This window comes from Caenorhabditis remanei, chromosome V, assembly GCF_010183535.1.
Source record: "Caenorhabditis remanei strain PX506 chromosome V, whole genome shotgun sequence".
Classification (NCBI taxonomy): domain Eukaryota; kingdom Metazoa; phylum Nematoda; class Chromadorea; order Rhabditida; family Rhabditidae; genus Caenorhabditis; species Caenorhabditis remanei.
The window spans coordinates 16,045,806-16,062,713 of NC_071332.1; the positions used below are offsets into that span (position 1 = coordinate 16,045,806).

Consider the following 16,908-nt stretch of genomic DNA (forward strand, 5'->3'; position numbering starts at 1 on the left):
AAAAATTAATTCTCGAGTGGATAACTACTTAATTTTGGGGGTGTTCTATCTTTATGACGCAGCCTCCATAGAGACTTTGCACAGAGCTGCTCAAAGCTGCTCAATCCAAAGGGCAGCTGATTCGAATTGCACTCATCTATTTTAATAAATTTTCAGGATTTTTCAGAACGTCAAATTTTAGAGGTCTTTTTGACGCGCACTGTACCGTACCCCTCGCTAACTTCAAAAACGCTTCGACAACGTCACCCACTGATAATGTTTATACAACTTGGAATTAAACGACTAGGAGAGTGTAAAACGCATGTAGAATAAACAATTGGCAACATTTTCAGACATACCCCGTGCCTTAGATCACACATTTTTATCAGCGTCGTCTCGTTTAAACTACGTAAATTTTGGGGAAATGTGGGTATTTGAAATTATGGGGAGCTTTTGACAAAGCTTTGAAATGGCGATCTCGAGAAAATAAATTCTCTATACTTGTCGATATCCGAACATCTTTTTACCAATATTTTCCAGAACCTGAAACACACCGTAACCCTATACATCCCTCCTATACAAAGATCGTGTATATGATTCTCTGGACGAGTCAGCCTCTCTTATCAGTATTGAAAATCGCAACATTTCCCGTTATCAGTTGGCTTTTTTGTTTACCCTGGGCACAGCTACACCTAATTTCCATAAATAAGTTTCAAGTCATGTTGGTCTTATCAATGGTCATTTCATCAGGAATAAAATTGTGTTGAGTCTTTAGACGATGAAGAAACACGTGTGGAAATTTTCAAGGGGAATGCGGTAGACAGGAATTGAAATTTTGAAAAGTGGAATTACGGATTTAACAACATTGATAACAAGGCTCCGGGACGTTTAAGAACTGCGACATTTCGCAACCACGACGCTTTGCAACCGCACCGCATTGGCATATTAGGGCCAATTGAAAATGATGAGTGTGCATTAGCCATTTATCTGACCCGTTTTTTGAGAAAAACTAGGTTAAACTATGGCTAGTTGAAAACGTTGTAGTTTCGAAATGTCGTGGTTGCAAAACCTACGTTAATTGCAAAATTTTCATAATAAGACTTCTAAATCTTAATCTGAGATTTTTTTTATTTTGCAATTTTTTCATTTTCGCAAAAAATTCTGAAGAACAATCAGTTTCATTCATTCTGGCTCTCAAAATTTTCCTGTTTTTGTTGTGGCGACCACGCCTTAATTAATTGTCTGTGGGAACACTTCGGAGACAAAAAAAGGAGAAAAACATTCACTCATACATGAACGCTTTTTCTCTCAATGTGTATCTTGGCTCATATATTTTTGCATTTATTTTACAACTTGTTTGTACAATTGTCAACGGAACTATTATAACACTATTTTTGAAGTGAGCATTTGAAAAAATGGAAATTTTTTATTTATCATAAATTGAGACTTTCAGACTACAAGCACTCCGAAAAAACAAAAATTTGCGACTAGTTTGGTATCTATCAATCGGTCATTTCTTCGCTGCTATATTCGGTCTCCCGTATTTTGTGTATATGATTTTGAATTGGAATCCAACACAATTGAATTTCGACCCATTATTCATTATCATTTCTGCGGCTCCTCTGCCAATGAATCTAAAATTCTCGGCTACTATCACTATTGGGATCGCGTTGAGTAGAAACACGGTATGGGAGAGGAATTTCAAAGAATTTTAGAGAATTTTAGAGAATCTGACATTTTCAATTTTCAGGCTGTCTGTTTTCCCGGGCTGTTTCGAAGAATGGAGCAGCGGTATTATTCAGAAATCGTGGGACTAATTGCGGGTGTCTTGGGACTAGTCGATGCAGTTCTATCCATAACCTTGTCCCCAGTGGTCCAGATAGCAAATTGTGGAACTACCGGATGTTTTGTAGGAAGCAGTTTTTTGTTTTATTGGGGAATTTCTAATATGGTACATATTTTTGAAATTCCAGTTTAGCCTACGCATATTGTTTTAACTTTTAGTTCCTTGGATTGGTAGTAATAGCACTATCAGCCAGCCTCCTACTCAAAATGAAAGATATCGATGGGAAATCTTCGACTGCTTCTGTTACAGGATCTCAGAAGAGCAAATTTCAGCAGGTGCATGCATATATATCTTGCGTGCTAATTATTTATTATTTTCGATTTCAGGCCAATAAAACAGCTACAGGAGTTCTTATATCATCTTTAATATTTTTTACAATTCCTAGTCTTTTTGTGGGTATAGTTCAGCTGATTGGGATTTCATTCTTCAAACTGATTGGACCGTTTTACTACACCAGTCTTCTTCTCAGTGGTATGATATTAATTTTCATAATTTTGCTATATATTCAATATAATTTGCAGGAATATTCAGCGGTATTGTTTTCCTGATATCCAATAATGATGCTCGACGGGTTATAGCCGGACAACCAACAAATCATTCAACGCAAGTGACGTCGATTTTTGTGAAACGTGTGGCTGGAACGTAGCTCGAGAGAAGATGTACAGTACCGGACAAAAAGGTATGAACTTTGGCTGTTTTCAGTGGAAAATGACCAACTTTGAGAGTGTGCCGTAGTAATTCTGATTGTCACACCATAAAAATTTTTAATGAATCATATAGATTGAACGTAGAACTTTATTTTTGTAGATGATAACTTTTCTGTACGAGCATTCCCTAGAGAGTTACATATTGACAAAGTAATTTCTCCCTCAAATCGACCAATTTCAGTACAAATTAGTGCGATTTTTGAGCTGTCGTCTTAAAATGACCATAACTCTCTAGGGAGTGACCGTACAAAAAAGTTGTTAACTACAAAAATGGAGCTCTACGTTCAATCTATATGATCCATTAAAAATGTTCATGGTGTGACATTCAGAATGACTACGGCACACTCTCAAAGTTGGTCATTTTCCACTGAAAACAGCCAAAGTTCATACCTTTTTGTCCGGTACTGTATATATAACATTTTAGTTTCATTATGTTTATGATAGTTTTTGTTTCTTGCAAAATTTACTGAACGTATACAAAAGCATTGAGCGGAAGACGGAAAGCGAAATGAAAAACGTTTTGGTTTAAGGCGGACTTTGGCGGAAAGCGGAAAGCGGAAGGCGAAAACCAAGAACTGTTTCGCTTTTTCATTTGAATAAGTTGACATTCGCATTCTGCATAAAACTTTTTTATTTCTAAGTTAGTGCAACCGTTTTACAATCAATACGAATTGGTTTGTATAGTGTCTCTTTCAAGAATAGCCGAACCCATTCTCGGCGACATTTTGCAACGGTCAACGCCGTACCTTTCACGTTCCGCAACAAAATTGAGCGGAAAGTGGTTTTTGAAATGGCGGAAAGCAGAATAAAAAAAGTTTCGCCAGAAGGCGGAATTAGAAAAAAAAACTTCGACAGAAAGCTGAATTCCAAAGAAAAGAGAACAAATGACTTTAGAGCAGGTAACAGGCACTCTAATTCCAGGCGACCAGAAATAGTCACTGATGGTTCAAAGTCTCAATGAACTTAAAAACGCCTGAATTTACATATGAAATCATTCGTGATTTGTTTTTTTCAAATAGTCGCAATTTTTTCAAACCACTTAACCACGTAGGACGTTAGTAGGCATCCAAAATAATTCCCCACGCTTGGATGATCTTTAGATAAGATTTAGGCAGGAAGATTATAAATAGTGTCATATACATTATTGGTTTGGAAGTGTAATAATGTACTTGATCGGTATGAAATATATTAAATTAATTACCAAGAGTTGAAGAAGCTAAACCTTACAGTAGATCTACTATTTTTTTTTCTAAGTTAACACTGCTACTTGAGGAGATTCTCAGAATAAACATTTATGAGGCACTATCTGTAAGAGTGAGAATGTTTGTGTTGGGCCATGGCACAGTTGCAAAAAGTTGTTTCAATCCGAACTCTTTTTACAGCATATATACCCATATGGTAGTGATTTACAAAAAATATGTCACCAGTCCCCTATGACGTCATCATAGGAAAATATGCCCAATAATCGACTTTTCTCCCGAAAATTCATAAAAATTTCAATTTTTTAGATAACATCGGGAAACTTTCGCAACATGTCAGAATTGTTTTTGGCTACCTCCACACAAATTTCCGGCACCCCAGACTTTTTCAACTTTTCTCAAAAAATCCCTCTAGAAATCCTCAAATTTCAATTCGTATTCGAATTCCCCGCAAAAAGTTCTACTAGGCCCAATAAAAATCATTAAAAAACAGGAGAACCTTTTTGAGATATTTCGATTTTTTCAAAAATCACATAAGGGTCCCCCTTACGAAAATTTTTTTTTGCAAAAAAATCTCAAAAAAGCTCCAAAAATAATTGGAATATTGATAAAACTCTTGGAATAAGTCACTCACAAAATATTAGATCTCAGAAATGTGTTTGAGCGGATTTCATTTTTTTTGCTCATCCAATTTTTTCCAGTCTTTTCCCGTTTTCATCAAAAATTTGTACAGAAGTCCTTAAATGTCAATAGATATCCTGATTACTCGCACAATTTAACAGATGATTCAATTAAAATCATTAAAAAACAGGAGAACCTTTTTGAGATATTTCCATTTATTTCGAAAATCACATAAGGGTCCCCCCTTATGAAAGAAAGTTTTTATCGAAAAAATATTTAAACTCTTTTTTGATGCAAAAACGTTGAAAACATTGACTAAAAACCAAAAACTCTTTTTTAAATATTTTGAACGTTTTTGCATCAAAAAAGAGTTTAAATATTTTTTCGATAAAAACTTTCTTTCATAAGGGGGGACCCTTATGTGATTTTCGAAATAAATGGAAATATCTCAAAAAGGTTCTCCTGTTTTTTAATGATTTTAATTGAATCATCTGTTAAATTGTGCGAGTAATCAGGATATCTATTGACATTTAAGGACTTCTGTACAAATTTTTGATGAAAACGGGAAAAGACTGGAAAAAATTGGATGAGCAAAAAAAATGAAATCCGCTCAAACACATTTCTGAGATCTAATATTTTGTGAGTAACTTATTCCAAGAGTTTTATCAATATTCCAATTATTTTTGGAGCTAAATTTTTTTGAGATTTTTTTGCCAAAAAAAAATTTCGTAAGGGGGGACCCTTATGTGATTTTTGAAAAAATCGAAATATCTCAAAAAGGTTCTCCTGTTTTTTAATGATTTTTATTGGGCCTAGTAGAACTTTTTGCGGGGAATCCGAATACGAATTGAAATTTGAGGATTTCTAGAGGGATTTTTTGAGATAAGTTGAAAAAACATGGAAATGAAATTTATATGAACGGTTTCTGGGCTGTCTGGGGTGCCGGAAATTTGTGTGGAGGTAGCCAAAAACAATTCTGACATGTTGCGAAAGTTTCCCGATGTTATCTAAAAAATTGAAATTTTTATGAATTTTCGGGTGAAAAGTCGATTATTGGGCATATTTTCCTATGATGACGTCATAGGGGACTGGTGACATATTTTTTGTAAATCACTACCATATGGGTATATATGATGTAAAAAGAGTTCGGATTGAAACAACTTTTTGCAACTGTGCCAAGAGGAATCCTCATCTTACAGACAACGCCTCTTATTCAAACTGATCATGATGAATTCAAACTTAAACTCCGCCCCTTTTCATTCACGTATAAAAACATCCCATCCATTCAATCAGTGACATGTCATCTACCCAGGATACAGACTTGTCACTATTCGACGAGACTCCAATTGACTTTGATGATCCGATGACGTGGCTGGCTATTTCCATCTTTGCATCAATGTCTCTTTTTGTATCTTTTGTTTTTCTGTACATCTGCAAGTTTTATTACGACACACGATATATTCACAATCTTCAGGATTCTTAAAAGTAAGATGAAGAGTTGTAAGGACACTTGTGAATTACATGTTGTTTCAGGTTTCAACGGCGGTTCTATCAATTTTGGAAATATTAATTGGAAGTCGACGCCAGAAAACCATTTTCAACGTTTGAAACATAGTAGTGAAACTAGAAGTTTTTTATAATTGAACTCTCTGAAATGAATTCAAGTGAATATAATAAATCCCGCAATTTGTTATGAATGTGATTTTTATTAGTTCGCTATGAAACAATTATGTAAAAAACTTAACTTTATGGCATTCAAAATAATATCATTAAAAAGATTATTAAGGTGCAAATTGATTGGTGAAAACCTTTAACTGAAAATGTTTGATTTTGGTCGATACTGAAAACTGAATTTTATATAATGTTAATGTTCTCATGAAAGATACATCAGAATCCGAGGTTAACGACGTTCAAGAATTACACGAGATTCCATCCGACTTACATAGAAGTCAACAACTGATTATCATCGTCAATGCCAAATCTATTTTAGATAAGGAATGTGATCAAAAACTAAAGAACAATTTTCGATAAGAACAATTATGGAAACACCTAATTTACCAATTAACGAGCAACGCACTTGAATGGAGTTTGTAAACCCGATAAACTTTTATTACATGTTAGAAAAAATATCAGTACATCAGCAATTCCATGATAACCTTCTTCTCATCTGCCGAATGTTTGGATATCCCCGCAATCCTCCGTCTTATCCGACTTCTTAAAGTTATAAATATGACATGAAAAGCAGCATTCCCTCTCACCCGACCTTGTGCAATAAGATTTCATTTCCATCTGTGATGATGATCAACTCATCGTTCCCATATTCAATGCTATCATTCATTTTGGTATTGGCTTTTATTTTTTTATTTTATTTGCTAAAATTCATTCAAGATTTTGAATTGGTCAGAAAATTTTCATTTAAATTTTATTGCTCAAAGAAGAAGTTTAAAGGTAATTTTTTTAAATTCTCTCTCTCACTAAAACTGAAAACTCTTCCAGATTGTTCAAACTTCAACATTCCCCAAATCGTAATATCTTCTGGACACATGCCACCGTCTGTTTATCATGAGATTGAATTCAGAAAAGCTGCGCCCAAGTTGTTGAAACAAAGCGTGAATCTGGAGAAGAGCAACAATTTCCTGTCACCCCCTAAATTTTTTTGAGTTTTATTTAACAAATTTTTATTTAACAATTTAAATAATTTGCTTGTTTATTGTCATCAATCAATCTGTAAAGTTTCGAATGAACTGAAAGTGACAACCTAAGAGAAAATGTCCATTGGAAACATAACAAGAATTGTTTTTTTCCCGAATCACTACTCTGAATTATTGACTAAATCTTAAGAAGTCATCTTATGAAGTCATCCGGTTCGTATCTCTGTCAGCGAGAGCTTTACGGATAACCGGCTCAGGACAACTGATCTCACAATCTTTCACTCTGATTTTCTCTTTTACAATTCCTAGTTCTTCATTTTTCCCATAGTTACCAAGGCCCGAACCGGGTTTAAAAATTCTGAATTTTAAAAATTTAAAAATGTTTGAACTTTTTACTCAAAATAAAAATATTTACATTTTGGTTAACAAATTGAAAGAAAAATGTCCAGACATAACTTTTTTTTAAGCCGTTCCCGGGCTTGACAACATTGATTTTTCCAGGCCATGTCCTCGCTGTTGGTGAACTATCTTGCGTTTTGCACTCTAATCATATTCGTGATCATGTCAGTTTTAGTTTTCGTCTCTGGTTTTTATATTCTAAAATACCATTGCGAATTGGATCGATTGGAACATCGCACGAATTTTGGTATGATTGGTGGTAACAGAAAAAATAGAATCGGTGACTGTAAGTAATTTTTATTGGGTAGCTAGATGAAATTTAAATTTTCAGATCGTGACATTACACAAATAATTATAACTTCTTGAAGAATTCAGTTTCACAGCGGTTGTAAGTAAAAAGGTTTCTCATTTGGAACAATTTCTTCAAACATTTTCACTAATTTCTGCCATATACTTGACATAAATATTGAGCCAATAATTTATTCAATCACTTAATTGCTTGACCGCAAATGTTCATAACACAGTACCGTAATCTTAAACGGTCATGACATCAGTAATCTTCCGTGAACCTTTAGCTTAGCCGTCGGGTGTTTGGCGGCCTTACTGGAACATGTATCCTCCACACAATCCTCGCATTTTATCTATCCCTCAGGAAACTTCTAATACGACGAGAAAACAACTTTTTATATTTTTATATCTCAGAAGTTTGATCTCACTCTTCTACCATGGCAGGCTCACCATCTCCTATGCTAGTCATTTTGATATTGGTTTTTGTTATACTCTTTTATATTCTGAAGTTTGTTCAAGAATCAAAATATTTTCGTAAACTTCTCAACAAAACTTCGAATGAAAACAGTGTGCTTAAAGGTGAAACAAAAATTCAAGGCTCTTCTTGTAACGGAATTTTTCAGATCGATCTAACTTCAACATTCCCCAAATAGTGATATCCTGTGGAAATCTGCCTCCATTGAAGTATTATGAGGTGGAATTTCAAAAAGCTGCACCGCCCGTTGGACTACTGAATAACGTGGGCTGTTGTGAGAAATCAAGTCAGTTTTTGGCGCCTCCTAAGTTTTTTTGAAATATGTTTTGTTTCTATCAATAAATGGGTTTCTTTTTATCAGCGTGGTGCGTGAAAGCATAATACTGAAATAAAATTTCTTCATGTCATCATTCAAAAATGTTGACGATACCTTCTGAAAATCATCAGATAAGATGTAATACCTTCGTCAATAGGAGCTTTTAGGATAACAGAAAGTTCTACACACTTCATTTTCCAATCTTCTCACTCTACATTTTCCCAGAAAATTCATTCCAGAAAATTGATATTGTTCTTATGGGATTTGTCATTCATATCAACTAATACAATCAACAAAATTCAGTCTATGAAGCTACAAAACCAAACGTGATCTGTTGGTTCTATGTCTCCTCACTCTCTTTTGTTGTTCCTTCGAAAAACAACCGATCCCAGATTCACGAGTGGTTTTCGGTTTTCAGGCTGTATTCAAAACATTAGTTAGGTATTTAAGTTTTAGGATTCCAAATGAGCAACATGAAGTTGAAAACACTGTGTAACACCTCCGCTTGAAATCTGATTGTCAATTGAGAAAAAAGTGAATCATAAATACAAATATCCGGGAAATATTTTTCAAACCAAAACCACTGAACAAAAAACACGTATATTACGGATACAAACCAATTTCTCAAAGTCTACCACGACTTGCCTATAAAAGAAAAAACCGGAGGACATCATTGAAAATTTTGAAATGTCGGAAAAAAGCTATCTACCATATGTGTCCCTGGCTCAAAAAGTGGGAAGACTTGCATTCATCACAACATTTATTTCTGGTTTTATTCTTATACTATTCAATTTATTTGCTGTTAAAAAGATATTCGGAACTTATAAATATATTATGATAATATTCACCGCATTAGGAATGTTTTTAGCCACTTTAGAAGTGATTTTTCACCCGGTAGGCGTTAATACTGAAAACAGGAACTAACAAAAGGTAATTCAGAGTCTCCACTTTTATAATATGGGTTATATATTTTTCTCGCTTGCCAAACCATTTGATATGGATCCGGAAACATTGATGTATTTTGTTTGTAAGTTTTTTTTCGTCGATTTTTTAATAAGTCATTAAAAATTTCAGCATTTTACACTGGCGTCTATTGCGTGAATATTTCTTTACTTGCAGTTCAGTTTATATACCGTTACTGTGCTATTTTTAGGTAAACTTGTTTTCTCCCGATACACTTTTTTCAATTTTTCAAGTTTTTCAGTGTCGACTACCTAAAATACTTCCGGGGCTGGAAATCGTTCATTTGGGTGTTTTACTGTCTCTTTTTTGCTGTTCAATGGCTCTATGGTGTTCATTATATGTTGATCCCAGATGAAACGACCAAAAGTTATTTCAAACAAGAAATATTAGATCGATACAGTATCCAAGACAACCAGGTTCCTCTCCGAGCTTTTATGGCTTATGACCCAGCAACTGGAGCCATTCGTCTTCGGAATACAATGTTCACACTGAATATAACCATAATTATGGGAGTACAATATGGCGTTATGATATTTTGTGGGGTGACAATGAATCTGAAAATGGAGGCAAGGATTCGAAATCTTTCATCTGCACTGAAAAAACATCACAAGCAACTGTTCAGGGCATTGGTTTTCCAGGTAAGGGATTTTTTCTTATCAAAGCTTCACACACTTTTTTAAAGATAACTTCCCCCACAATATTCCTTTTCTCCCCACTTATCATGGTCATTTATCTTCCATTCTTCAACATTCAATTGAGTTTTCCCGCTGGAGCAACAGTTTGTGCATTTAATTTCTATCCGGCTATGGATGTGATCATAGTCATGTGTGTAGTGACTGAATACCGAGTTGCTGCTAAAAGTGAGTCATTAGAATTGGCCATGTGTGATGTGAAATATCTTATTACAGAAATCTGGATTTCGTGTTGGAAGCGAAGTGGAAGATCTGAAGCGAGCTCTAGAGTAACTCATCCGATGACACAAGAAGCCTATTAAGTATCTGTTTGAAATGTGGAATTAAGCCCTAATTTATGACCATTTGAATAAAAGACAAAAGTGAGGAAAGGCACGTATCGAATATGTCTGCTAAATATATCAATTCTACTACTACTACTACCAATCTCAAAGATTATTTGAATATGCAAAGACAAAACTCAACTATCATCAAACAAAACGAGGAACTTTTAATGAAAAACGGCGCATTTTCCTCAAAAATGAATTCTCTCAAAGAGCTAATGACAAACTTTCAAGCCAAATTTATTTCTAATTCGGTCCCTGAATCCTATGCGAATGCTCTCTTTAAATCTTTACAACATCTCTCTACCTCATGTATCTCTGATCAGTGAGCAGCGATGGAGGAATAGAGAACATTTCATAAAATTCTTGCGAACCCGGCTTTCTTCAGCACTTTGTCAGGTACCCTCAACTGTCTGCAGCATCTCTACCGACTTTTTGTGGAAGTTTTAGAAACTTTCTGAAGATGCTTTGCCTACTGTCTACAGAGATTCTCCAGAAAATTTCCGTCATTTGCCGAGCTATTCCTCAGATCACGTTTAATAGTGGAATTGTGTTTTTGTAACACAGAGTCATTGGAACAAGCCACATTTTTCTCCTTTCAAAATGAAGATGTTCTCTTTCAAAGACTTTGCAATAAAAAATTATGTATGCTATCTCTAAAAATTGTTTATTCAAATTCAAGTTCAAATAAACTGAAGTAATTTACAATAAGTTATTCATCAAACAAAGCGACTAAACTATGGAAAGCTTCTTTCATGTGCTGAGCCATTCGATCGGAATCCGTCATTTCCGATGAGTGATATGAAGTGATGGCCATTAAAATAGCTTGGTTTCCTCCAAATCTGTAACAAATTCCATATCCATCTTGAGCAACTGCTCCAAATGATCCACCGAGAACAATATTGTTCACCGAGCAGTCTTCATCAATTGAATTTGTCATGTTGGGAGCCTGAAAGAACTAATCGTGTACTGTCAACTGATACTCGAAGTGGGAACTCACATTACTCGTGCTCAAAAGCCATTTTTGACTGGAATAATAATCAAGGAATGGGCTTGAATATCCAAGACCTTTTGCCAAAACACACAGTACGAAGAGATGACGATCAACTCCGTTTCCCATCATTATTTGCTTGCAGTTATTAACATGAGCTTCACATGCTTCCTTCAGAAGTTTTCGCTTGATTTTTTTCTGAATTCAAAAAAAAACTTTGATTGAGAATCTGAAGATCTAGAAAATAATAAGTTCACTCACCTCGGATTTCTCGTCGAGCATAGCTTCTACGAATTCGCAAGAAGCATCAGTTACTGGTCTCAATGTTTCCGTCCTGGAATTGGCAAAGGATCGAACTGATCCAGACTCATAAGTCTGAGTGAACTTTCCTTGGTCCTGAATTGGATTGAAATTTATTATTTACATATCCGAATACTATGTATGTTTCTCACCTTGTAATAAGCCAACTGAATTGCCATTTGCACAAATCCATCTGGTGAAATTCCGCAAGTTTTCAGTTTTCCTTTTCCAAAATCCAAAAATATTATTGAATGCATATGAATGTCATTAGTTGCTTTCAAGTGGGACTCAAAGCATCTTTCAACTTCCGATTCCATTCCATCCACAATTTCGAAATTCAACTTTTCTGCTAATTTCAAAGTCTTTCTGTCCTCATCCAATACTTTTTCGTTCTCTAACTGTTCCTCCCGACTCGGCGACACCAGAATCTGTTTGTCAATGTTCAAAAAATTCTCACATAAATGGCCAAGTTCTGCTCCATCACATGGAGAATGCTCCCCAGTAGCTCCGCCTCTTCCATTGGCACAAACGGCGAAATTCATTGTTTTATCGAACCATCGATTTGAGCCATCTCCTGTTAGCGTATCTTTCATGTATCGAGATGCTTTCTCCACGGTTTCCACACCCCAGGCATCCGTCTCATCTACTGAAACAACGAATTGAGCAGTTTCTATGACTTTCAATAGTTTCTTGTTGTTTCTGTTCTCCAGGAAGAATTTCTGTCGGTTGATGCTCCATTCCGTACGCCGATCCGTAGTTAGACTGGCTATTTTTGACATGAATCCAGTTGATTTATCGTTTCGATTCATCATTTCAGAGACAATTCTGGAATCAATTAATACTTTTGAAACATTCACACCATTTTCATCATGATCATTTAGACTGAGAACAGAAACTTGATTGCGCTTTTTTCTATCCAAATTTTCAGAGACAAATAAGAAGTGTACGGTTTTGTCGGCCCCGCTACTAAACCCTTTTATCTAAGAATCATCGCTTAGTTCTCCCCTTTTCCAAGATTTCAAACAACTATTGTATGACCAGAACCCAATAAACAAACTCACTTCACCAATTCGTCGACACTGTAAAGCTTCCCATTTTCATCACAAGTATCCACTTTGTACCATGTTCCTTTATGAACGACCAGTGCGTGCCTACTTGGCGGATTCCGTTGAAAATGATCACATTCTTTACCTGGAATTCTGCATCCATTATAGATATTTCTGTAGTGTCTTGTTGATAATAATCCTTCTCCAACCTGGATATTCAAATAAGGTATCAAATTTTATTACAGTAACTCACTGCCAAATATTTCTGTCTGTCCAACGATAAATTTGCTAGTGTCTCAATGTACAGTATTCGTGCCACTTGATAAATCTGTGTCAGATCATTGTCTCCATACATAACAATATGGGCAATGCTACTATTTATAGCCAAAGAATATCTTCCTGCAAGGTAAATATACTTTTCCCAGAATGGAGTCACATAATTCTCGCTGAATTTATGCAAAAGCCAAGCGAATCGTTGTAGCGTTCGTCCTTCGGATGATAAGAACTTATTTGATATTTTGATCAGTTGAATGTAGTCTTCCTGATAAGAATACAGGTTAGGCATGATTTGAAACTACAAAGAACGAACCTCAGGGGTGACATGTCTCATCGTACACAAGTATCTTTCGACTGTATCATCTAGACTTGGGAGTGGAAGATTCGGAAGTAGACGATCACATGAAGATAATTGAGGCGGTGCTATTTTGAGAAGAACCCTCCGGAGGGCACCCCAAATAATTGTCCAGTATGATGGCTTCTTCGGGTTCTCTTTCAGGTATCCTTTGTAAGAAAAGAAGAAATATTTGAGAAAATGACGCAGAAGGAATACACAAGCATAGACCGAACCGATAGAAATAGCCAATGGTTTTAGAACAACGTGAAGACTGGTTTGAAGGTCTTGAACATCGAAGTTTTTGAGTTGATAACCAGTGGCAGTAGTGATCAGAGCCAGGAATGGAACCGGCCGAACTGGCCAAAGACGATTTTCAAACCAATTCTGAAAGTAAACATGAGTAAGAAGTAGAGAGTCGTCTCGCGAGAATCAGTTTCAGCACTTTACGAGAATCCAGCGGAATACAGAATATTCTCGTTTATTCTTGTCTCGTTTTGTCCAGCATAAAGTTCAGCGTATTCTCGTTCAGCATAGTTCAGTTACAGCATATTCCAGCACGTTTCCCGCATAATTTCTTGCTGGACTCGCGAGACAAACGTGAATTCTTTTTCTGTGAGAAAAATATAAAAATGTATTATTTCCGTGATATTTAATTGTGAAGAAAGTACATTTTCGTGATTCTCGCAATTTCCAGAGAGAAATTATGCGGGAATGAGAAAGAAATTAAGTGTGCTGGAATATGATGTAACTGAACTATGATGAAGTTTTGCTGAAGTATGCTGAACTTTATGCTGAACATAACAAGACGATTGCGAGAATATGCTGGATTCAGCTGGAATCACGCGATATGACACTCTAGTAAGGGGAAGCATTTAGCTGTTCAAAAATATTCCTTTTGTAGTATTTTCTGGAATTTGTTGAAAAAATTACTAATTTTATAGAAGTCAACATACATATGTTCTGTAAGAAAACCTCTCGAACTTTCCAGGATGGTAGGCTATTCTCGGATACGGCCATTTTGGTTTTTTCTCAGACATTACTTCTGCAAAAACTAATTACAACAACCGTCAAACAAATAAGCCAAGACGAAAACAGCACTATCTCGTTCTCTATCTTCCTTTTTATAATGAACAGTGGACTACATGTTAAGCTACATTTTGTCAACTTTGTACATTCGTTTTCTTTTCCGATTGTCGCTGTAATGTAATAATAACAATGTGATGTGTAGCAGATTGAGTAGGCTAACTTTGAACTCTCTATCTTCAGTTTTATAATGAACAGCGGAGTACAAAGTACATCAGGTACATTGTACCTAATCGAACTATCTTCTGGGTCAAAGGCTAGAAAGGTTAGCGCTGAAATTTCTTTGACTGAAACACTATATCGAATGAGCATGTTTTGTTCGAAATATTTTCTGCAACGTCATCCATTTCCATCAAATAATAAACTCCAATACACCAAATCCCTCCAAAGAATATGCAATAAACAACCCAAATAAAAGATTTGCAGCCACGGGAGTATGTCATGTGGTCAAGACTGTTACATATTTTATTAAGGTAGGTTTTAATTTAATAAATAAAGAGAAATAAACAAATCCATTACTGAAAAAAAGGAAGATTCGGACGGAAGAAATCAAACTGTCATGGAAATTTCCTGCTAAAGTCTTACTCCATAATTGAATCCTAAGATTTCCGTTTTTTTGCAAGTGACATATGTATTCTCAAAAAGCTAGTCAAAATTTAAAATCACGCAAATTCAGCAGCAAAAATTATTTGAAAAAAAATTTTCAAAAAAGTGCAGCTACATAAATATCTAAACGTCGTACATAGTTAAAAACCCGTTTACAATATGCTATCTTCTTATCGAAACTGATATTTTGTTAACATGGAATGACTCCCGACTGGCTCCACAAAATTTGTGATTTTTTTGGCTCATTTGATAGATTCTGCAGAAAAAATGACGAATTTAAGAGTTTTTCCGGTGACTCGGCCTAATTTTCGAGATTTTTAGATTTTTAGAAAAATGAATTTTCTCGAAATTTTTTCGAAATTTTTTTTTCGTCAATTTTTTTCTCAATGTTTTCCAATCTGGTAAGAAAAGCGAAAACAAGTAAAAGTAGAGAATTTTATACAGTGCGCGTCATAAGTTTATGCCACCCCCCAAATCGGAGGTTTTTGTGAAAACAAAACGTTTTCAAGAAAAATGGTTTATACCACTAAATTCAGCTCCTAAAAAAACCTGGGTGACCAAATTTTCAGATACCTACCTCTAATAATACGGCCCCAGCACCAAAAAGTCACTTTTTAGGCCGCGTCAAAAGTTTATGCCACCTCCGAAAAAACGAGTGAACCTCGAATTTTTTTCGCGTCTTTTCAACTTTTATCAGTTTTTTTGTTATTTTTCGTTGTTTTATAATGTTTTTGATAGAATCGTCTGCTTCTAAAATATTTTGAGCAATTTCCCAGTTGATTTTGTCATGGTTTTTGAACTTTTTTGACTTTGGATTGAAAATCTTGAAAAATTCAAAGAAGGCCCATCAGAAATTTACTTTTAGACGATGGAATCAACAGATACCGGTTATTTATGTTGAAAAAAGAAAGAAAAACGGTTCCTGGTTGATTCTCCGAAGATTTGGATTGCTTGGAACGCATGCTTCCTCAGGCTGTCATTGAGGCTTTGATGGTAGTTTGGCTGAATGACATTCTACTTGTCCAGAATTGCATTTTCCTGTTGAGCAGCAGACGAAAACGCTCAACCTTGACAGTAAACAACATTTTCAAGAAGTTTCCAAGCATTTCTAACAAAATTCAGATCCGGGGAACTCTCAGAACAGCGGAAGAACTTGATAATATTGATCAAAAAGCAGATCATCATGCAGGATCTAGTCTGGTTGCCTTGTTGACAATTCTCTGCACATTCTGACAAGAAATATGATGATTCCTACATAAAATGATCTTTGATGGTCATTCGAGATCATCTTGCAGGTCATATACATCAAGGAACGGTGATCTGCTTTTTGACCAATATTATAAAGTTCCTCCGCTGTTCTGAGAGTTCCCCGGATCTGAATTTTGTTAGAAATGCTTGGAAACTTCTTGAAAATGTTGTTTACTGTCAAGGTTGAGCGTTTTCGTCTGCTGCTCAACAGGAAAATGCAATTCTGGACAAGTAGAATGTCATTCAGCCAAACTACCGTCAAAGCCTCAATGACAGTCTGAGGAAGCATGCGTTCCAAGCAATCCAAATCTTCGGAGAATCAACCAGGAACCGTTTTTCTTTCTTTTTTCAACATAAATAACCGGTATCTGTTGATTCCATCGTCTAAAAGTAAATTTCTGATGGGCCTTCTTTGAATTTTTCAAGATTTTCAATCTAAAGTCAAAAAAGTTCAAAAACCATGACAAAATCAACTGGGAAATTGCTCAAAATATTTTAGAAGCAGACGATTCTATCAAAAACATTATAAAACAACGAAAAATAACAAAAAAACTGATAAAAG

General features: G+C 35.4%; 3 protein-coding genes across 3 annotated transcripts; 2 read left to right on the plus strand and 1 right to left on the minus strand.

The window, feature by feature from the left end:
- Window positions 1-1,532: 1,532 nt before the first annotated feature.
- GCK72_020478 (uncharacterized protein) lies at window positions 1,533-2,471 on the plus strand (the record flags this gene model as incomplete). Its single annotated transcript, XM_053733597.1, has 5 exons — window positions 1,533-1,664; window positions 1,730-1,930; window positions 1,984-2,100; window positions 2,152-2,296; window positions 2,347-2,471. 5 exons carry the CDS (start codon window positions 1,533-1,535, stop codon window positions 2,469-2,471), a joined length of 720 nt encoding a protein of 239 aa, XP_053582510.1.
- A 6,967-nt stretch (window positions 2,472-9,438) lies between these two features.
- GCK72_020479 (uncharacterized protein) lies at window positions 9,439-10,438 on the plus strand (the record flags this gene model as incomplete). Its single annotated transcript, XM_053733598.1, has 5 exons — window positions 9,439-9,508; window positions 9,556-9,634; window positions 9,686-10,082; window positions 10,127-10,304; window positions 10,353-10,438. The coding sequence occupies 5 exons, from the start codon at window positions 9,439-9,441 to the stop codon at window positions 10,436-10,438; spliced, it is 810 nt and encodes a 269-aa protein (XP_053582511.1).
- A 733-nt stretch (window positions 10,439-11,171) lies between these two features.
- Window positions 11,172-14,446, minus strand: GCK72_020480 (uncharacterized protein; the record flags this gene model as incomplete). Its single annotated transcript, XM_053733599.1, has 8 exons — window positions 11,172-11,408; window positions 11,460-11,648; window positions 11,712-11,846; window positions 11,903-12,575; window positions 12,812-13,005; window positions 13,050-13,337; window positions 13,386-13,793; window positions 14,363-14,446. 8 exons carry the CDS (start codon window positions 14,444-14,446, stop codon window positions 11,172-11,174), a joined length of 2,208 nt encoding a protein of 735 aa, XP_053582512.1.
- Between the last annotated feature and the right edge of the window lie 2,462 nt (window positions 14,447-16,908).